Here is a 23273-nt window from a genome sequence, read left to right as displayed (position 1 = left end):
TAAAATCATGAGAGGTCTAGAACGGGTAGATGTGAATCGGTTTTTTACTCTTTCGGATAATAGAAAGACTAGGGGGCACTCCATGAAGTTAGCATGTGGCACATTTAAAACTAATCGGAGAAAGTTCTTTTTTACTCAACGCACAATTAAACTCTGGAATTTGTTGCCAGAGGATGTGGTTAGTGCAGTTAGTGTAGCTGTGTTTAAAAAAGGATTGGATAAGTTCTTGGAGGAGAAGTCCATTACCTGCTATTAAGTTCACCTAGAGAATAGCCCCTGCCATTAGCAATGGTTACATGGAATACACTTAGTTTTGGGGCACTTGCCAGGTTCTTATGGCCTTTATTCACATTCCCTTTCTAATAATTCCCAACAGTCTGTTTGCTTTTTTGACTGCCGCAGCACACTGAACCGACGATTTCAATGTGTTATCCACTATGACACCTAGATCTCTTTCTTGGGTTGTAGCACCTAATATGGAACCCAACATTGTGTAATTATAGCATGGGTTATTTTTCCCTATATGCATCACCTTGCACTTATCCACATTACATTTCATCTGCCATTTGGATGCCCAATTTTCCAGTCTCACAAGGTCTTCCTGAAATTTATCACAATCTGCTTGTGATTTAACTACTCTGAACAATTTTGTGTCATCTGCAAATTTGATTATCTCACTCGTCGTATTTCTTTCCAGATCATTTATAAATATATTGAAAAGTAAGGGTCCCAATACAGATCCCTGAGGCACTCCACTGTCCACTCCCTTCCACTGAGAAAATTGTCCATTTAATCCTACTCTGTTTCCTGTCTTTTAACCAGTTTGCAGTCCACGAAAGGACATCGCCACCTATCCCATGACTTTTTACTTTTCCTAGAAGCCTCTCATGAGGAACTTTGTCAAACGCCTTCTGAAAATCCAAGTATACTACATCTACTGGTTCACATTTATCCACATCTTCAAAAAAAGTGAAGATTTGTGAGGCAAGACTTGCCCTGGGTAAAGCCATGCTGACTTTGTTCCATTAAACCATGTCTTTCTATATGTTCTGTGATTTTGATGTTTAGAACACTTTCCACTATTTTTCCTGGCACTGAAGTCAGGCTTAACTGGTCTGAAGTTTCCCGGATCGCCCCTGGAGCCCTTTTTAAATATTGGGGTTATATTTGCTATCCTCCAGTCTTCAGGTACAATGGATGATTTTAATGATAGGTTACAAATTTTTACTAATAGGTCTGAAATTTCATTTTTTAGTTCCTTCAGAACTCTGGGGTGTATACCATCTGGTCCAGGTGATTTAGTACTCTTCAGTTTGTCAATCAGGCCTACCACATCTTCTAGGTTCACCATGATTTGATTCAGTCCATCTGAATCATTACCCATGAAAACCTTCTCCATTACGGGTACCTCCCCAACATCCTCTTCAGTAAACACCAAAGCAAAGAAATAATTTATTTCCTGTCGTGTAGCCAGATGGACTCAGAACAAGTGGGTATAGTGTGCTCGTGCTAGCAGTTGGAGACGGATCTGACGTCAGCACGGGTACATATACCCCCACAGGAAGTGAAGCTCTTCAGTAATTTCCATCTCCAAAAGCAGTTTGGAGAGCCTGCTATACTCCTTTCCTCTTCAAGTCAAGGCTCATTCTACCAGAGCCCAAGCAGCATCTTGGGCGGAATCTAGGATGCTGTCGCCTGCAGACATATGTAAAGCGGCGACGTGGTCCTCCCTCCATACCTTCTCCAGGTTTCTACCGTCTGGATGTCCAGGCCAGGGAGGACACAGCATTTGCGAGGGCAGTATTGCACGGTCCTCAGGCAGCCTCCCGCCCAGACCGGGAGTAAAGCTTTTGTACATCCCACTTGTTCTGAGTCCATCTGGCTACACGACAGGAAATGTTGAGATTACTTACCTGATAATCTCGTTTTCCTTAGTGTAGACAGATGGACTCAGCATCCCGCCCAGCTGCCTGTCTACATTGGTTTCACCTATTCAAGGTGCGTCCACTCTGCCAGGTGTCGACGCCTTCCGGTTGGGAATGCTGGCGGTCTCCAGCTACTATCAATCGGTCAGGGGAATCCTGTTTCACTATTTTTCTTTGATCGTCAGTACGCATACATCCATAACAGCTTTTGCAAGGAAGATTACTGAAGAGCTTCACTTCCTGTGGGGGTATATGTACCCGTACTGACGTCAGATCAGTCTCCAACTGCTAGCACGAGCACACTGTACCCACTTGTTCTGAGTCCATCTGTCTATACTAAGGAAAACGAGATTATCAGGTAAGTAATCTCAACAATCTTTCTGCGATGGTCTTATCTTCTCTAAGTGCCCCTTTAACCTCTCGATCATCTAACGGTCCAACTGACTCCCTCACAGGCTTTCTGCTTCGGATATATTTAAAAAAGTTTTTACTGTGAGTTTTTGCCTCTACAGCCAACTTCTTTTCAAATTCTCTCTTAGCCTGTCTTATCAATGTCTTACATTTAACTTGCCAATGTTTATGCTTTATCCTATTTTCTTCTGTTGGATCCTTCTTCCAATTTTTGAATGAAGATCTTTTGGCTAAAATAGCTTCTTTCACCTCCCCTTTTAACCATGCCGGTAATCGTTTTGCCTGCTTTCCACCTTTCTTAATGTGTGGAATACATCTGAACTGTGCTTCTAGAATGGTATTTTTTAACAATGACCTTGCCTCTTGCACACTTTTTACTTTTGCAGCTGCTCCTTTCAGTTTTTTTCTAACAATTTTTCTCATTTCATCAAAGTTTCCCTTTTGAAAGTTTAGCACGAGAGCCTTGGATTTGCACACTGTTCCTTTTCCAGTCATTAAATCAAATTTGATCATATTATGATCACTATTGCTAAGCGGCCCCACCACTGTTACCTCTCTCACCAAGTCCTGTGCTCCACTGAGAATTAGATCTAAAATTGCTCCCTCTCTTGTTGGTACCTGAACCAATTGCTCCATAAAGCTATCATTTATTCCATCCAGGAACGTTATCTCTCTAGCGTGAGAGGTAAAAATATCTATTGTTGCTGGGGCTGTTATCCCAGGCTGCCCCTAATGGAAAATTTACCATGCTTGTTCTTTTACAAGAAGTTCTCCCTAGCAGAAAGAAACTATAGGTGACAGAGAACTGTTAGCAATCAAATTGACCCTGAAAGAAAGGAGACAACTCTTGGAAAGGGCATTCACCCCTTCAACTGGCGCTCTTTTGTATCCTTAGACCATCATAGATCCTGCAAAACTCCTTGCAGTCTTTTTACTTTTCTGTACCTCCTGGGAAATGATAGTCCCTAAAAGACTCAGAAAGAAAGTGCTTCATTGGGCCCATGATTCCAAATTAACAGACCACCCTAACATTAAAAAGACCTTAGACCTGATGTCTGGACACTATTGATGGCCTGAAATGTTCTGGGATGTCCAACTATATGTTATATCTTGAAATAAAAGAGCTCAGATCAAACCAATACAATGGGGGCTTCTTCATCCTCTGCCAGTGCCCGACAAACTTTGGTCTGACATATCCATGGACTGTATCACAGAACTTCCTCCCCCATGAAATCCATTCCATCTGCAACTATACTGAATCATGCCTTCTTTGAACACATCTTTCATCTCCACAGTCTTCCGAATCATATTGTCTCTGACCGAGGAGTCCAGTTTATTTTCTGATTCTGGAGGTCCCTTTGTAAAAAAACAAACAAAAAAAAACAAAAACTGAAAGTAAACCTCGATTTTTTTCCTCCTCTTACCACCCTCAGTCCAGTGGACAGACAGGCTTAACCAAACCTTGAAGATGTTTCTCCAAGCATATATAAATGAGTGCCATGACCATTCTGAGGAGGCTACTGGCTTCTCCCCAATCTTCATTATATATGGATGGCGTCCTCGAATTCTGGTGCCAGTACAGCTTGCCTCCCAGTACCAGAACCAGTACAAAATTCAACCACCATGCAAGAAATCTGAGAGAAAACTCACTCCTTTTAACCAAGTCCTCTAAGGCTATAAAATGAAAGCAGACCTAAAATGTTGCCTGGCTTCACAATTTATTTCCGGAGGTAAAGAGTGACTAAGCACCTACAACCTCTGTTTGAAGATGCCATTCCTGAAATTTGCCCCAAGATTAATTGGCCCATATTCAATACTACAACAATTAGGCCCTGTAACCTGCAGTTGCCACTGTCCATGCATATTCACAATACCTTCCATTTATCCTTGCTCAAGCCATTAATCCTCAGACAGGAGGCCTATCTACTGGAGTACCTGGAGGAAGAACTAGAAGGCTGGGAGGAAGTGAGAGATGTGGAACAACAGTGGGCCAAACTAAAAGGAGCAATTACCAAGGCAACTTATCTATATGTTAGAAAAGTAAAGAAAGCAAGAGAAAAATGAAACTTATCTGGTTATCAAAGGAGGTAGCTGATAAAATAAAAGCTAAAAGAACAGTGTTTAAGAAATATAAAGGATCCCAAAGGGAGAATCACAAGGAAGAATATCTGATGGAACTGAGGGAGACGAAGAAAGTAATCAAGAAAGTGAAAAGTCAAGCGGAAGAAAGGATTGCCTTGCAGGTAAAGCGAGGTGACAAAACATTTTTCAGATACATCAGAGAAAGGAGAAAAGTCCAAAGTGGTATAGTGAAATTGAAAGGGGAAAAGGATCAATGTGTGGAGAGAGACGAAGAAATGGCAGAAATATTAAATGAATACTTCAGTTCGGTGTTCACTAAAGAGGACCCTGGAGAAGGACTGTCGCTACTTAACAAGAAACTGGAGGGGAGTGGAGTATAAGAAACTCCGTTTACAGAAGAGAACGTATGGGAAGAGCTAGGAAAACTGAAAGTGGACAAAGCTATGGGGCCTGAGGAGGTTCATCCCAGGATACTGAGGGACCTCAGATGTGCTGGTGGGTCTGCTGCGTGACCTGTTCAATAGATCCCTAGAAACAGGAGTGGTGCCGAATGATTGGAGAAAAACGGTGATGGTCCCACTTCACAAGAGTGGGAGCAGAGAGGAGGCTGAAAACTACAGGCCAGTTAGCTTCACCTCTGTGGTGGGAAAAGTAATGGAGTCATTGCTGAAAGAAAGTATAGAGAACTATCTACAGTCAGAAAAATTGCTGGACCAGAAGCATGATTCACCAGGGGAAGGTCCTGTCAGACAAATCTGATTGACTTTTTTGATTGGGTGACTAGGGAATTGGATCGAGGGAAGAGCACTCAATGTAATCTACTTGGATTTCAGCAAAGCTTTTGATATGGTCCCACTCAGGAGGCTTGTAAATAAAATGAGAAGCTTAGGAGTGAGTGCCAAGGGTGGTGGCATGGATTGCAAACTGGTTGACAGACAGAAGAAGACAATGAGTGATGGTAAATGGAACTTACTCTGAAGAGAGCATGGTGTTAAGCTGAGTGCCGCAAGGATCTGTGTTGGGACGGTCCTATTCAATATCTTTGTGAGTGACATTGCGGACAGGACAGAAGGTAAGGTTTGTCTTTTTGCAGATGATACTAAGATCTGCAACAGAGTGGACATGGCAGAAGGAGTGGAAAGAATGAGACGGGATTTAAGGAAGCTGGAAGAGTGGTCGAAGATATGGCAGCTGAGATTCAATGCCAAGAAGTGCAGAGTCATGCATATGGGGTGTGGAAATGCGAAAGAACTGTATTCGATGGGAGGTGAAGGGCTGATATGCACGGAGCAGGGTGATAGTATCTAACGATCTGAAGTCGGCGAAACAATGTGACAAGGTGATAGCTAAAGCCAGAAGAATCCTGGGCTGCATAGAGAGAAGAATATCTAGTAAGAGAAAGGAAGTGATGATCCCCTTGTACAGGGCCTTGGTGAGGCCTCTCCTGGACTATTGTGTTCAGTTCTGGAGATCATATCTCCAAAGGGACAGAGACAGATGGAGGCGGTCAAGAGAAGGGTGAACAAAAAGGTGGATGGTCTTCATAAAATGACTTATGAGGAGAGATTGAAGAACCTAAATATGTATACCCTGGAGGAGAGGAGGAGCAGGGGTGATATGATACAGACTTTCAGATACTTGAAAGGTTTTAATGATCCATGGTCAACAACAAACCTTTTCCGTTGGAAAAAAATCAGTAGACCTAGGGGGTCACAATTTGAAACTCCAGGGAGGAAGACTTAGAACCAATGTGGGAGGGTGGTGGGATGCCTGGAATGCCCTTCTGGAGGAAGTGGTGAAGGCTACAACTGTGAAGGAATTCAAAGGGGCATGGGATAAACACTGTGGATCCATAAAGGCTAGAGGATGGGAATGAAGAGAAGAGCCAAGGGGGTGGCTTGCTGAAATAGTGATGGCTACTACCTGGTGATTACTACTCTTACTCAATAAGCCTTCACAACTCCAACATTGCTCTCTGCTTCAAAGGCAAGGGGAAATGTGGAAAAGAGGATTTGCATTCAGACAACAACCAGCAAGGACTGAACTACACAGTCTGGGTAAACAAATAAGCGTGGGAGTAGCTTGCTCATTGCGGCGGTTACTACCCTAAGTCAATTAAGCCTGATACTTTACTTTGAATGCATATACAGCGTTGCTCTCTGCTTCAACGGCAGGGGGAAATGTGGAAAAGAGGATTTACATTCCGACAACATCCAACAAGGCATTGATCTGTGCAGTCTGGGTACTTGCTTGATGTGGTGGTTACTACCCTTAACCATTATGATTTATCTTTGATGCAACTCCAACATTAATCTCAGCATCAACGGCAGGGGGTGGCAGGAAATTCAAATCAAACAGTTACCAACAAGGGCCCTGAACTTGGTGGTCGGTGAAACAGATAAGTTTAGGAAAATAAGTGTGGGAGCTTGCTGGGCAGACTGGATGGGCCGTTTGGTCTTTTTCTGCTGTCGTGTCTATGTTTCTATACTGCCACTACAGTAGATCCTGATATGAAGTATGGGACATTTTGGATACTACACTCATCGGGGTAAACTGCCTTATTTTATTTCATGGAAAGACTTCGGACCTGAAGAAAAGTTGTGGGAACCAGCCCATAACAAGAAAGCCCCTCAGCTGACCAGAAGATTTCATCGCCTCTTTCTATATAAGCCCAAACCCAGGGGCTGGTGCGATACTGTAGCGCCCCTTATCTCCAGACACTCCCGACATAGCTTCCCACAGCAAGCTATATCCTGGTTAGAACCAGCCTGAAGCTCATTTCCTAGGGTGCTGACTGATGATATCATCTCTGCTCTAGTATAAAAGTAAGCTCAACACAGCAACGCAACGCCTCAGCAACAAGTCTCCTGCCATGCTCCTGTCTGCAGTGCTAGTTGCTTCGTATTCCTGTCTTGTTCCATGTTCCGGTCCTCCTTCCTTATTTCTGCGTTGTTGTGTGCCAGTCTTCCTGTCTCGTCCTGCTCATCCTGTCTGTCTTCCTGGTCTTCATCTCCTTGGCTTTGATCTTTGGACATTGACCTCACCTTGCCTGCCACCTGCCACAACCCTTGCCTGAACTTCAACTATGCCTTGCCTGCTATCTGCTACAACCTCAGCTCGAACTCTGACAATTCTCGCTCTGCCATTGACCTGCAGCCTGCCACATTGGAGAGAGCCACCTCGTGGTACTCTCTCCTGACACTGGTCCAAGGGTCCAGTCTTTGCCATGTTACGCTCCCATTATTATTGTGTTACCAGTTTTATTTGCATTTGTAATTTCTGTTACCATTTCACTCATTCTTCATTCTTCCCAGATTAGACAGCAGTATATAACTACTACTATACTATACTTTGTTATTTGTTATTAGTATTTATTCAATTTTCTCCAAGTTCATGTTCCTGTTCCATGTAAGACACACATGTTAAGTCACCCCAATGTTATATGTAAACCGAAATGATTAGCAACATTGTTGCTAGAACTTCGGTATATAAAAAATGTTAAATAAAAAATAAAAAAATACTCTTTCGGTCTCACATGGAATTTATATCTATAAGGATTCCATAGTGCATTTTGTTTCCTACAGTACTTTTATCCTGCTTGACTCTATGACATTCTTATCATATAGTACCACCCCTCCAACAATTTGATCTTCCCTGTCATGTCAATTTAATTTATCTTGATATCACATTAGTTATCCTCTTTCCACCACGTCTCTGAGATGCCTATTATGCCTATATCTTGATTTAATGCCATATATTTAAACTCGCTACTCTTATTTTTAGATTTTTGGTATTCGCATACAAACAATTTAGAGTATGTTTATCTTTTATTTTTATTCATAGCTTGCTTATTAGCGGTTGATAGAGGTAATTTGGAATTCTTCATATTTGGCTGTTCTTTATTTAATTCTGCCAGGCTACTTCAGCTTTTACCGCAACTGCTCTGTCCATAAGAATATAAGAAATTGCCATGCTGGGTCAGACCAAGGGTCCCTCAAGCCCAGCATCCTGTTTCCAACAGAGGCCAAACCAGGCCACAAGAACCTGGCAGTTACCCAAACACCAGATATTCTAACTTCCTTGTTTGGCCAAGATCCTTAGATACTTCTCTCCGAACCATGCACTTCTAAGTGACTGTCAACTTTCCCCCATGAATTAGTTTAAAAGCTGCTCTTTCTCCTTTTTAAATGTTAGCACCAGCAGCCTAATATTAATAGTAGTTTAGCTAACTGGTTAAGATGGAGCCCATCTCCAAATGTTCCCCAGATCCTAAGAAATCTAAAGCCTCTTTCCTGCCCTATCCTTTCATCCACGCATTGGGACTCCAGAGCTCAGCCTGCCTCTTCGGTCCTGCATATGGAATGGGGAGCATTTCTAAGAATGTAGCCCTGAAGGTTCTGGATTTGTTTCCCATCTAAAAACTCAAATTTGACTTTCAGAACTTCCTTCCTTCCAGAACTAATTTGTTGTAAGCCACACAAAGCACTTGTTTGATGCTATGGTGTATAAAAATAATAAATAAAGATGGTTAGCACTGTGCTTTTGTCTTAAGTTGAAACTCTTTTTAAGCAAGATGTCAATCAAGTAATTGGATGTGTGTGTGAAAATTTCTATTTATTTATTTATTTATTCCTTTTCTATACCGACGTCCATGACACTTTATATCACATCGGTTTACATCAAAACACAGGAGAAATACATCGAACAGGGTAAAAAAAACTTGGATGGTAACGGAGTATTAACATTTTTGTAAAACCATTTAGAGTATAACAATTGTGAACAAAACCAAGGGTGGGGAGAAGAAGAGGGTAGCAGGGGAGATGAGGGAGGGCTACTTAGGACCAAGGGAGAAAGCATTATAAAAGTATAAGTATATAAAATATAAAGATATAGTAAAATAAAATAATATAAAAACGAAGTAACCACTATAGCAATAAAACGATATAACTTATATCTTCAGTGTCTTAAGTGTCCAGGGCTGAGGATCAGGTGTAGTATTTGTGCTAATGTCAAATGAGTCTGTGAAATTTGCTTTGCTATAGTGATGTTTGTGTAGCTGTGTGTACAATAGCTTATTCTTGTGTTAGTCTTGTAATAGCAATATTGAGTGATTGTGTTATATGTTTAAAATGCTCTTTGCTTATCCATTGCTTTCTTTGAGAAGAAACACTTGTCAAAGGATATTGCAGCATGGCTTTGTATTTTGTAAGATCGCTCTGTAACACCTGGTAGTTTATGGCACAGTTGTAGGGTTTGAGAGCTGATTCTTTTGCAGATATTTTTTCTGGTTATAAGCCATTTATTGAAAATGACTTTTTGCTTTGTGTTTTGTTCTCTAATATTAGAGAAGTGATTTCCTATAGAAACACAGCAGATAAGGACTAAAGGGCAAATCTCGTCTGCCCAATCCCGTATGAAATTCAGGAACCCAACTCAGTGCTAATGGCTGAGCATCACTGTGTTAGAACAAGCAGCGCTTACATCTCTCTATTGGTTTAATTGATGTAATTGGTTGCTTGGTTACACGATTGGTTAATAGGATTTTGCTTAACTTGTAATTAGAAAAAGTCATCCATGTATTTATGGATCTTTAAATGCACACCCTGGAGTGCTACCGTGCTTCTGTGAAATGAACAGTGAAGCTTTAAGTGAAAAACAATTTTTTTTTATTTTGCTGTTTTCCTTATTAAGTTTTTCAAAGATGGTAGAAGATATGCAGCCATAATTACAGAATTAACAAATATCCTGAAGGTCAAAGCTGAGATGGTGCAAATTAGAAGATAGTAAAGATAAAAGGAAAAGAGAACATAACATCAAACCACTGAATATCGGATTCTCTCTTTTTGACAATCATGAATGATGGTTTTCTGTGAATTCTCATCTGCATAATTTAATTTTGAATTCTGAGTAAAAAATGTTTTCCCAGGTAACCTGTTCGTTCTTTACACAATATTCCAGGCAGCTTGAAACAAAATCCAAAATGTTGGTTTTCCATTGCTACAGTTTCTAGCAAAGGCCTTTCTTCTAGCAGAAAGCAAGGGGCTAATTTTCTGGTCTAGGCGTTCCATTCCAGCAATGTCCTCCCTTTCCCAGGAGAATATTGGCTGCTTCATCCAGGACCAGAGCCCCTGTGATGGCCATAATAGAGCTTTGTATAGATAGCCAGAATGGAACAATTTATGAAAATATGCAAAAGCAACCCTTAACTTTTCCTCAAACATTATTATTTCCAGCCCTCCCTGTCAAAGACAACATTTTCAAGAGTATAGTTTAGGTGAAGGCATATTTTTTTTTCTCTCCTTTTAGTCTCTTTGCTGTCTCTGCTGCCTCCATCCCCTTTCCAAATGGACTGTCCAGCTAGCCCCAGTGCTTGAGGAGTGCTTCCTTTCAGGTGCACCCTTGGAAATATTATAGGCCAATAGGGGCTGCCACTGAAACAACTACCTTCCCCTCTATCCCTGGACCCAGCCATCCTTGTCAGTCGAAGGGATCTGAACTCTGATTTCTTGCAGGGCAGATTTGAGCCATGGGTCCAGCTCTTGGGAATTGTTTATACTGCAGTTCTGAGAGAGAAATGGATGGGAAGGCCTTTTATAGGCTTTTGTTTTCTCAATCAAACACCAGTTATATCAGTAAAAGAGGAGAGGATTTCCTAATCCCATTTAGTTTTATAAAAGGGATTAGGAGTATAAATACACACAAGGATAGCTTTGTATATTACCTGTTAACCCCTTGTGACTTCCGCTGATGTAGGCAAGCTGAAAGGTCATGGTACAGAAATGCTCAATGACTTCTCAGAGTTAGGGCACATCCAATGTCATCTTCCTTGTTGAAAGGTTTATCTGAAGACTTTGGAAACAGGAAATTGTATCTGTGAGGCAAAATATGTCGTCAAAGAATTTAAGACTTGAGAAAAAAGCAGAGGTATGGATTCCAAGATGGCATCAGAAGCACACTGCTTGATTTCATAAGAACATAAGTAGCTATACTGGGTCAGACCAAGGGTCCATCAAGCCCAGCATCCTGTTTCCAACAGTGGCCAATCCAAGTCACAAGTACCTGACAAGTACCCAAACATTAAATAGAACCCATGCTACTAATGCCGGTAATAAGCAGTGGCTATTCTCTAAGTCAACTTGATTAATAGTTTATGGATTTCTCCTTCAGGAACTTGTCCAAACCATTTTTAAACCCAGCTTTAACTTCCTTAACCATATCCTCTTGAATTCTAGAGCTTAATTCTGTGTTAAGTGTAAAATAATTTTTGCAGTTTTGTTTTAAATGTGCTACTGGCTAACTTCATGAAATGCCCCTTAGTCCTTCTATTATCCAAAACAGTAAATAACCGATTCACATTTACCCATTCTAGTCCTGTTATGATTTTATAGACTTTTATCATATCCTCCCTCAGCCAACTCTTCTCCAAGTTGAACAGCACTAACCTCTTTAGCCTTTCCTCATTTTGGTCGCCCTTCTCTGTACCTTCTCCAGTGCAACTATATCTTTTTTGAGATACAGCGACCAGAATTGTACACAGTACTCAAGGTGCGGTCTCATCATGAAGCAGTACAAAGGCGTTATGATATTCTCTGTTTTATTCACCATTCCCTTCCTAATAATTCCTAACATTGTTTGCTTTTTTTGACACACTGAGCTGACAATTTCAAGGTATTGTGGTGGTAACTCCTAATATGGAGCCTAACATCGTATAACTACAACGTGTTTTATTTTTCCCTATATGCATCACCTTGCACTTATCCACATTAAATTTCACCTGCCATTTGGATGCCCAATTTTCCAGTCTCGCAAGGTCTTCCTGCAATTTATCACAATCCACTTGTGATTTAACTACTCTTTAAAAACTAAATAAATAAATTGTGTCTCATCTGCAAATTTGATCCTCTCTTGTCAGTCCCCTTTCCAGATCATTTATAAATATATTAAAAACCACCTGTCCAAATATATTTTCTTGAGGCACGCCACTGTTTTTACTTTTCTGCACTAAAAAAACTGACCATGTAATCCTACTGTCTGTTTCCTGTTTATCAGTTTGCAGTCCATAAAATGGCATTGTCTTCTGTCTCATGACTTTTTAATTTTCTTAGAAAGCCTTCTGAAAATCTAAATTCACTATATCTACCAGCTCACCTTTATTCTCGTTTATTAACCCCTTCAAAAAATGTGGCAGATTTGCAAGCAAGACTTCCCTTGTTTAAATCTGTACTGACTGAGTCCCATGTCTGTCTATATGTTCTGTGATTTTGTTTTTTAGTATAATTTCCATGATTTTTCCCGGTACTGAAGTCGGGCTTACTGGTCTATAGTTTCTTGGATCACCCCTGGAGCCCTTTTTAAATATCGGGGTTACATTGGCCACCCTCCATTTTTCAGGTACAATGGACAATTTTTTGAGTTCTTTCAGAACCCTAAGGTGTATACCATCTGGTCCCGGTGATTTCTACTCTTCAGTTTGTCAGCCTGGCCTACTACATCTTCCAGGTTCACCGTGATTTGGTTCATTTCATCTGAATCATCACACTTAAACCATCTCCTGAATAGGTATCTCCCCAACATCCTCATTAGTAAACACCGAAACAAAGAATTCATTTAGTCTTTTCATGAAGGCTTTATCTTCCCCAAGTGCCCATTTAACCCCTCAATTATCTAACAGTCTGACTATCTCCCTAGCAGGTTTCCTGTTTTGGATATATTTTTTAAAGTTTTAATTATGAATTTTTGCCTCTATGGCCAGCTTCTTTTTAAATTCTCTCTTAGCTTGTCTTATCAGTGTTTTACATGTAACTTGCCAATGCTTATGCTTTCTCCTATTTTCTTCAGATGAATCCTTCTTCCAGTTTTTTAAGGAAGTACTTTTGACTAAAATAGCTTCTTTCACCTCACCTTTTAACCATGCTGGCAGTCATTTGGCCTTTCTTCCACCTTTCTTAATGCGTGGAATACATCTGGTCTGCATTTCTAAGGTGTTGTTTTTAAACAATAACCACACATGTTGTACACTCTTAACCTTTATTTTTAGACATGAGTGCAGCATTTGATACCATTGATCATTACGTATTAATCATTTGGTAGAAATTAGCCTTGCAGATGAAGCCTTAAAATGGTTTATATCTTATCTTGCAGATCACTCATTTCAAGTAGATTGGTGTGATCAGATTTCTGATATTACATTATTGCCCACAGGAGTTCCTCAAGATTCTGTACTTTATCCACTCTTGTTCAACATTTTCAGCTCATCAGTGGCTACTCTTATTCAGGGTCACAGATTCCGACCTTTGTTTTATGCAGACGATCACAATCTGACTAATGTAATACTGTGCGCTGCGGGCAGAACACGGCTCAATGTGCCTTAGGATGTGCATCCATGAACCCCGATGCAAAACGAGTTAGCACATCCAAAATTGTGCATCCAATCGCTTGCTTAGCTAATAGTGCTCATCACATGTATATTCATGTTGATGAGGCTATTAGCTATTCTCCTGATGCCAAAAAAACCCAAAAAAAAACCATGCGCCTAGCGCACACATTTTTACTCTCCAGAATTAACACCTGCCCTGGAGCAGGCATTAAGTTCTGAGAAGGCCCTAAATTTGACAGAAAAGCAGAAAATACTGGTTTTCTGTAGTTCCTCCGACTTAATATCGTGGCGATTTTAAATCGGAGGAACTGAAAAATTAGAACTGTCCAAAAAAAAAAGGGTGCCAGTGGTCAGGTTAGAAAAAGGGATGCTCAATTAAGGAGCATCCCTTTTCCTAACCTGTGGCTGTGCAAAGGTTAGGTAAACAGATGCTTGTAAAACTGAGCATAACCCGCTGACAGCCACCACTCCTGGGCGCCCGCTGCCAAGGAGGTACCAGGGATGCCCATTTCCCCATGTGCCTTCTTTTTACCGCACAGCCCATTTGCATATTGCATCAAGTGTCCCATAGAGATCGATCGGTGCGCGTTAGGAGAGCAGGCATTCAATCACGAGTGCCCGTTTTCCGCGCACCAATATTAAATCGGCCTACATGTTTGTAAAAACTTGCTCAGTTTTGATCTTACTATTCTTAGTTCTTGTCTGGACTGTATTGCTTCTTGTCTAACTGACATAATCTATAAGTAAATCCAGCAAAGTCAGAAGCACTTTCAGATCTTCCCTTCCTTCATTGACGCCTGTTATGGCGGTGGTGTTCTTGATTCAGAACTCACTATGGTCTATCAAAAGTCATTCTTTTATCTTAGATGCATCCGCTGTTCACATTCTTTCCTGGAGCTTCATGATTTGAAGGCTCTAGCTCATGTGTTTATTACATCAAAAATTGATTATTGTAATTCCTTACTGTTAGGTTTACCAAATTATCAATTGAGAAGATTAGAGTTGCTTCAGAATACATCAGCTAGACTAATTTATGGCCTTAAGAAATGTGATCATATTACCCTATTTTGTCACAACTGCATTGGCTTACGATTAATTACCGTATGCAATTTAAAATGTTATGCCTTACTTTTCGAGCATTACAAACTGGTTTTTCTTTATACCTTGCTAGACTTCTTAATTCCTTACACAAATACACTCTCACTCCACTCTTCTCAGAAGGGTTTATTATCTCTTCTTCTAACTTCTGTAATTCGCCTTGAGTTAGCTAGGGATTCTTCCTTTAGTTTCCTGGCTCCTTTACTTTGGAATGCATTACCATTTGATATTCATTCAGAAGCAAATTATGCCAAATTCAGAAAGGCAGCAAAAGCCTGCTTTTTATTCAGGCATTTGATAACATCTCATAATGACTCCAGCTGCCAGTTTTGTTTGACTGTTAATCTTTGCATGTTAATTTTAATTATTTAAATTTCTTTATCTTTATTTTTATTTTTTAGTTGCACTTTATTTGTTTTATTGTTAAATTTTGATTTTATTTTAATTTATTTATGTTTTTTTGTACCCTCGCTTGGCTAACGCAATTTATAGGCGGTATATAAAATTAAAATAAATAAAATAAACTTTGTAGCTGCACTTTTCATTTTTTCTAATTATTTTCCTCATTTTATCAAATTCTCCCTCTTGAAAGTTTAATGCTAGACATGTAGATTTACTTATTGTCCCCCTTCCAGTCATTAGTTCAAATTTGATCATGTTATGATCACTATTGCCAAGTGGCCTCACCAAAACCTGTGTTCCACTAAGAATTAGATCTAAAATGGCTCCCTTCTTGTTGGTTCCAGAATCAATTGCTCCATGAAGCAGTCATTTATTCCCTCCAGGAATAAGCATGTCTTGATGTTACATTTACCCACTCAGTATTGGAGTAATTGAAATCTTCCATTAATACTGTTCTGCCAAGTTGGTTAGCTTCCCCGATTTCTCTTATTTCATCATGTGTCTGACCATTTTCTCCAGGTGGACGGTAGTATACTCCTATCACTATAGGCTTTCCCAACACACAAGGGATTTCTACCCATAAAGATTCTATTGTGCATTTAGTCTCTTGCAGGATCTTTATCCTGTTTATACCCTCCCGAACATAAAGTGCCACCCCCCTCTCCAAGTTCATCCACCCAAACATTGTGATATAAATTGTACCCTGGTATAGCACTGTCCCATTGGTTATCCTCCTCCTACCAAGTGTTGAGATGCCAGTTATGTCTACCTCTTCATTCACTGCTATACACTCTAACTCTCCCATCTTACTTCTTAGACTTCTGGCATTGGCATACAAACATTTCAAAATTATTTTTTTTATGTGTATTAACACCCTGCTTGTCAGTTGACAGGAATAATTTGAAATCTTTTAACTCGGGTCGTTCTTTATTTATAGGCACATGGACTACTTTTGTTCTTATAGGAACCTCTCAGTTGGGATGCCTTAACTCTCCTGTTTCATTAATGTCCTTTAAAAATACCTCCTTGCGAACCATGCACTGCTGAGCAACTGTTGATTTTTCCCCTTGTTCTAGTATAAAAGCTGCTCTATCTCCTTTGTAAAGGTTAGCACCAGCAACCTGATTCCACCTTGGTTAAGGTGGAGCCTGTCCTTTCGAAAAAGACTCTGCCTTCCCTAAAAGCTTGCCCAGTTGCTTACAAAACTGGCAACCTTTTAGGAAAGAGATAATCAAAGAAATCTCTCAAAATGTTGTGGCTATGTTAGAAGATAGACTGAGTAAGATGCGTTGTCTCTGGACCAAATCTAGGAAGAATTTGAGCATCACACAGCAAGGATAACAGATCTATACAAGTGAGTTTCTGTGCAAGAAGTTTCAATGGAGAATTTTGGTATACACTTAGTAATGAGTGCCCTACTCTTATGGGGAGAATCAAAGACCAAGAAAACAGAAGGAGAAGAAATAATATTTGCAGTATCAGCCTTTCTGAAACAATAAAAGATTGTGAATTAATTCAGCTTGTGCAAGTGAGAGGTCTTGAACGAGTAGATGTGACTCGGTTATTTACACTTTCGAATAATAGAAGGACTAGGGGGCATTCCATGAAGTTAGCAAGTAGCACATTTAAGACTAATCGGAGAAAATTCTTTTTCACTCAATGCACAATAAAACTCTGGAATTTGTTGCCAGAGGATATAGTTAGTGCAGTTAGTGTAGCTGGGTTCAAAAAAGGTTTGGATAAGTTCTTGGAGAAGTTGGAGAAGTTCTTGGAGAAGCTATTAATCAAGTTTACTTAGGGAATAGCCACTGCTATTAATTGCATCAGTAGCATGGGATCTTCTTAGTGTTTGGGAATTGCCAGGTTCTTGTGGCCTGGTTTGGCCTCTGTTGGAAACAGGATGCTGGGCTTGATGGACCCTTGGTCTGACCCAGCATGGCAATTTCTTATGTTCTTATGCCAGAATGTCTAGGCTTTTCCTGTGAAATGTGCCCATGGGATGCGAGTTTACAGTAAATTCTGTTCAGCCATGATCTGTCATCCCCAAAATTCTAAGCTATGCTAACTTTAAAATGAAAATCTAGATGGCATGCAAGAGAAAAGGCACAGTAGTCTATGAAAGTAACAAAGTTGCATTAATCAATGATTATTTGATCAAGGTTTCACAGAAGAGAGTAAAACCATTAGAGTCAAATTGCTTTACATGAGATCTATTAGCAAACCTAGCTTGGAAATTAGTGGAAAAGGAGCAGCAAGAAATGTTTAATATAGATTTAAATTGATGAAATTTAAGTGAGTGAGTATCTCTAAAAGCTTTAGTATAGGATGTAAATGCATCTTGTGAACATAAGATCAACACTTTCCAGCCAGGGGTTCAAGGCATTGAGCAACATTGAATGTCATATAACTCCTAAAAATATCAATTGATATCTCACCATATGTAAATGGTCCTAATGGCCTTCTAAAATGCTTTTCTGTAATGCATATACTCCATGCTGTTATAGTTTGCATGACTGGCACACAACATCCATCAGGGCCTCTGTAAGAAGCACTCCATAAAGCCGTTGAGTGCTACACAATACATTTCAATAGTCCTTTTGGATATGTGTAACTAACATGCATTATATGACAGAATCACAATATATCTACAGGCTGTGTGTGATTTTTATCATACAATATAGAATTTTGCCTGCAGTGGCTGTGTAATTGGTAAATAAATGACAAATCTGTCTGTAGCATTTGTGTGTGCCTGGCTCACACTGATCATGGACTGTCACTGTATATCTGTAGGATGCATCTAAATGTTATGAAAGGATCTATAGAGCCTCTGTCTCTGACTTCATTGCCTGTGGTTTCCATGGTCTCCGGCCCACCTTTGTGAACTGGTTAGGTGATTGCTGAAACTGAAACAGATCAGGTGTCAATTTTGTCAGCAATTAGAAGTGGTTTCAAATTCCTAGTGAGTAATTGTGGACCGTGCGTACATGAGGCTGATACGCACCTCTGCTCCTGTTTCTTTGCTCCTCACTGTGGCATGTGTATTAGTAATTGGTAACTGTGTGTATCCTGCAGGCTATTCTGTGGCTGTGATGGCAAAGGTGTAGCTCCATTAACAAACCGTGGAAAATCAATTTCTTTATTGTATTCCAGATGGATACCGAGTTGGTGGAACAGCCACAGTTGGCAGACCCGGTGCTGCCAAATGGGATGGAGAAGGCCCAGGAAAAGGAGCTGGAGAAAAAAAGCAAGTTGAGTGCAGAAGAGCTAAGTGCAATAGAGGAAGAAGATGTGCTGGATAAAATGGTAAGCAAGCAAAGATCCAGTCCATCTTTGGAAATTAGATGCTGCAGCTTCCCCTAAAGCTATCGTCATGGGTGCTCTAAGGATGCACTGGGATACTGGTTGGTCTTTGCTCACATTTCAAACCCTTGCTTGGGGGCAATGCTGTGTGTGGGAAGAGAGCATGTTCCACACCAGCACTCACTGTTGTGTATTTTTCTCTAGTTGGATCAGACGACAGATTTTGAGGAGAGACGGTTAATTAGAACTGCAATGAGAGAGCTTCGACAGAAAAAACGAGGTATCCTCCCTAATGTTGTTGTAGCTCCCTTCTGATGTAAATGCTTCTGCACATTCACACACTTTCTAGGCCTGGGTTTCACTCACTGTCTCATCTCACATTTTATTTGGGGCTCACTCATAAATTCATATGTTCTCGCCCCCTTCTGAAAAAGAAAAAAAAAATTCTTGTTCAGTTTGGGTCTTTGGACCTTGCCATTTCTAACCACTTTCCCAAGTTTTGTGTCTACAAATTTTGGGGCGGATTTTAAAAAGCATTTACATGCGTAAATCTGGGTTTTACGCATGTAAATGCACTTTACTCGAGTAAGTGGGCTTTTGAAAATTGCTACAATATATGCCATTGAATCGTCCATAGGATTTATTAGCATAAGTGCACTTTACGTGAGTAAATGGCTTTTGAAAATTGCTACAATAGTAGTTACATTTATGCGCGTAACTCCTTTGAAAATTACCCCCTAAGGTTTTCTGGTTTAGCCTTCCCGTCTCTTTCAGGTCCTCAGATTTCTGGAAAGTGCAAGGATGCATTTGGAGACGTCCAATCCATCCAGTGGGTCAATGAGCCGCAGTATGCTCGTGCTTTCATAAACCATTTTGTCTAAGTCTTAAAAGCTAATATTGATAGCACCCGTACTAACTAGATTGCACAGAATATTACCTCATCTGTTTTTGGCTTAGATATATTCTCTTTTTTTCAAATGCACTTTTTTTATCCTGTTGTACTTTATTTCTTATAGTTTAATGAGACTTGCACTCCCTTTATTGTGGCCGTTTAAACTTCTCCTTTCTTGAGTTCAGACTCCAGTGCTATGGGCTGTACAGATGCTTTCCAGGGTCCCCGGGTACCTTGCATGACTGCAGGTACTTTTTTTTTTTTTTTAAAGGGAAACTCCCCATAGAATTTCCCTTTTAAAATTCAGGGCTGGCAGGAAGTTCAGGAAATGCGGGTATTTATGTGGATGAAGCAGATGCAGGATTTTAGAATGAGACCCTCCCAGACACTCATATTTTACTTTCCTTGCTCCGCCCCCTTTTCACTCTGGCTGAAAAGTTCACATGCTCTTATGAGTACCTGACGTTATCTATGTACATGGGTGAAATGATCCTATCTACTTATAAATGTGCGGTTTATTTGCTATTCTGGGACAGGCGGGCATGATACTTGGATTCATGAAGGTGAGAGGAGCTTCCAAAAAATAAATCCATGGAGGCAGATTTTCAAAAGGTTTTTCATGGGTTAAAAGCATTTTCCCCATATAAATTAGCCATCGGAAAATGTCCTTTCCTCCAGACACCCAGAAATGTCTGCGTAACTCCGCAGCGCTGAATGGAAACATTCCCGGGGGCATTTTGAGGTCCAGAAAGGGGAAAGCGTGTGAGGAAGTCAGCATGTTCAAACCTGTAAGCCCAGTTTTACTGCAGAAAAAGGGGGAGGTGACTGCTCAGAATTAGCACCCGAGGCCAGCTTCAAACTGACGCAAAGCCCATGCGGTCTTTGTCCCAATGTATGAACATTGTCCCCTCTGTGACCTTGGCAGCATCAACAGGCAGTGTAGATTGAGGAAGGTGCAATGCTTGAGCCACAACAATTAAATAATCAGCAACGAACAACTGAGAAGAAAAAGCACAAACATAAACTGTAAAGACTGATGTGTCCCAAGCACTGGAATCTGAAGGATCGTATCTGCCCTCTTTATTAATTTTCTGGTAGTTTTGCAGTATTAAAGTACACCTATACCAGAAGGTCTTTCTTTAAAAAGGACTTTATAATATAACTTTGCACTCATTTTGTACACTCAAGGGAGTGCTGAAAAAAATAATTTGCTCTGAATGTTGGCGTTTGCTACTTGTGACATCCGCCCAAGTGCCAATGATCGTAGGGCAGACAGTGACATCGCCGAATCCTTCTCTGATCAAGGACAAGCCAACGCCATTCGGTGTTAAACTGCTTCCGTTAACAAATTCAGAGCTCTGCTTCTAGAAATATAAAACAGCAAAAAATTAACTGCAACTGGTTTTCAAGGAGAAAAGATGATCTTCCTTTTAAGGTGCAACTTACCTGCATTCTGCATTGAGGTCATTTTTTAATGACCTCAGTGCAGGGGGGGGTTCCAGATAATTCTGTAGAAATAAATAGCTCCTCATGCCTATAACTCCTTCTGCCTTCCAGATCAGCGTGAGAAGGAGCGAGACCAGAGGCTGCAGGAGATGAAAGTGAAAACGCAGGAAGGTAGAGCAGGGCGAACCACAGAGGCTACCATGAGGCAAAGCCAGAAGACCACTGATGGTTCCTCAGTCAGTACCGTCACAAAAACAGAACGGCTTGTCCACTCAAGTAAGAAAAAACCAGGAAGGGTTTATCCTGAGAGCGTTCTGACTTAAGCTGTACCATTAGTTATGTGGGTAGCAAGTTTCTCCAGCTTCAGACAGCCGTGCTCCTGTCATTGTGCCAGCAGCTGATTCTGTGCCCTGCTGCGTACTAAAATTGTTTTTCAGTAGGTTGGGGTGAGAGGAGAACCAGAAGAGAGAGGTGGGACATTACCGGAGGCAAAGGAAAGGAATGCTAAGTGTGCTCTGGTTGGTATTGCTGTTAGTTTTAGCCACTTCTACCACCATTCGTACACTTAGGTCAGATGGCTTCCTGTAGGTTAATCAGAGCTTGGGTATGTTTACATCCTAATTCTAGCTTATAAACGCGTGTTCAGAGATTTATTCAGATAGCCTTCCTAGTGCAAAGGGAGAATCTTCCTCCTGGGGCTTATCTTCTTCTTCATCACATAATGACTTTCCTGTTTGTTCGTAATTTGAAGAATTGAACTTGGTGGACTGATGTCTTGTAACAAAATTATGGCTCTGTGTGTCTGACTTTCTGTAGCTTAGTTAGGTATTGTTTTATTTAGCCCTTTGATACTCAGCAAAAGTGTAACATTACCAAGAAAATGACATGAGGCGGGTGGCACCTTATACACTGAACCTTTGAAGACAGAGTCCACTTGGTCAGATATTACTGTAAATAACCTGATGGGCCATCAGGTTATGGTGGCCCTCAGCCCACTAAGGTGTAAGCTATCTTGCTCCTCCATGCCAAGGAGCGCCCTTCTCTTTGTCACAGCTTAATAACAGACAGGCTGATACAGTAAGGTCGCGAGATCCAGTATTTAAATGAGGGGTTGTGCTAAAAAGGAGGCACTAAGGACAATAGCACGCCCCTAACACCTACTTAGCAGCGGAAGCCCAGGAGAGGTGGCTATCAGCATGTTTGGAAAACTCAATTTTACGTGCGTCCGTTTTCCTAACCCGTGCACAGCCATGGGTTAGCAAAATGGACGCTCGTAAAATTGAGCATCCGTTTTCCTAACCTGACCACCAGCACGCATTTTTTTTTTTTAACCTCTAACTTAACATCACTCTTGGGCAGGGGTTAATTTCTGAGCGTGAAATGTGCAGATCGGGCGCACATTATTTTTGTATCTGGGGCAAATAGCTAATAGCCTCATCAACAAGCATTTACATGTGATGAGCGTGATTAGTTTCGGTGGGGGAGGGGGGGGGGGGCGGTGTTTGGACATGTTAAACCCCTTACTGTTTAAGGGGTAGTGGACGCATCAAACAGTGTGCTCAGCTGATCGGGCTTTACTGTAAGGGCCTGATTGTAAGAGGAGAAGATGCAGTTCCTCTGGCAAACTCATATATCAAGTCTATGCAAATGGAGGGTGATCTGGTCTGTGATATATTGCCTGCCATTAATCCTTGTCAGCCAGAGAAGCCTATGGCAGCTTATCAGCTCTTTGCTTTTGTTTGCATGGTCATAGTTTTTTCCTGCTTAAAGGTCTGATTTGCCTTTTGCTATCTACAGATGACGGCAATAAAACTTCTAGAACTACCACAGTGGAGTCAAGTTATGTAAAGAGATCTGAAAGTAAGCCCTGAAACTTTTTTCTAACCACTTCAAAGCATTGCACTGAGATTTCTAAGCAAAGATAATGCAGCTTCCCATCCCAGAGAGACAAGAACTTCATAGCAAAACATAGAAGGATCTGTGGGATCTGAGCAGAGAGAGCACAGCTGCCTGTCCAGAGACAAGCTTCTCATAGTAGAAATATGGTATATGAGCAGCTTCCTTGTGCAGACATAAAAGCACACTGCTGTCCAAATGGTACGATATATGGACTAGAGACTCTTTCCACCAATAAATCTGATGTTAGCATATTCCCATACTTGAGGATAAGGGCTCTGTAGGCAGATGAGCAGCCGTATAACCCTTGAGATGAATTGCAGCATAGTGCAATGTCCTTTTTTGTTTTTCTTTATAGATGGTGGCACAGTTGTTCAGACGAAATCATCCTTCAGTTCCACTTCTAAAAAAGTGGGCAGGTAAGCATGGTGGTCTGTGGGCACCT

At 40.8% G+C, this 23273-nt stretch overlaps 1 protein-coding gene across 4 annotated transcripts in view; it reads left to right on the top strand.

The window, feature by feature from the left end:
- SMTN (smoothelin) overlaps nt 1-23273 on the top strand; it is a 235359-nt gene that overhangs the window by 188359 nt on the left and 23727 nt on the right. For all 4 annotated transcript variants that reach the window (XM_029619024.1, XM_029619023.1, XM_029619021.1 and 1 more), the window contains 5 exons: nt 18445-18597; nt 18799-18874; nt 21044-21208; nt 22730-22792; nt 23187-23247. In XM_029619024.1, coding sequence (XP_029474884.1) covers nt 18445-18597; nt 18799-18874; nt 21044-21208; nt 22730-22792; nt 23187-23247 — 518 coding nt within the window. The remainder of the gene's footprint in view (nt 1-18444; nt 18598-18798; nt 18875-21043; nt 21209-22729; nt 22793-23186; nt 23248-23273) is intronic.

The sequence above is a fragment of the Rhinatrema bivittatum genome, chromosome 11, assembly GCF_901001135.1.
Source record: "Rhinatrema bivittatum chromosome 11, aRhiBiv1.1, whole genome shotgun sequence".
NCBI classification, from domain to species: Eukaryota; Metazoa; Chordata; class Amphibia; order Gymnophiona; family Rhinatrematidae; genus Rhinatrema; species Rhinatrema bivittatum.
This window is presented reverse-complemented; position numbering and strand designations above follow the sequence as displayed.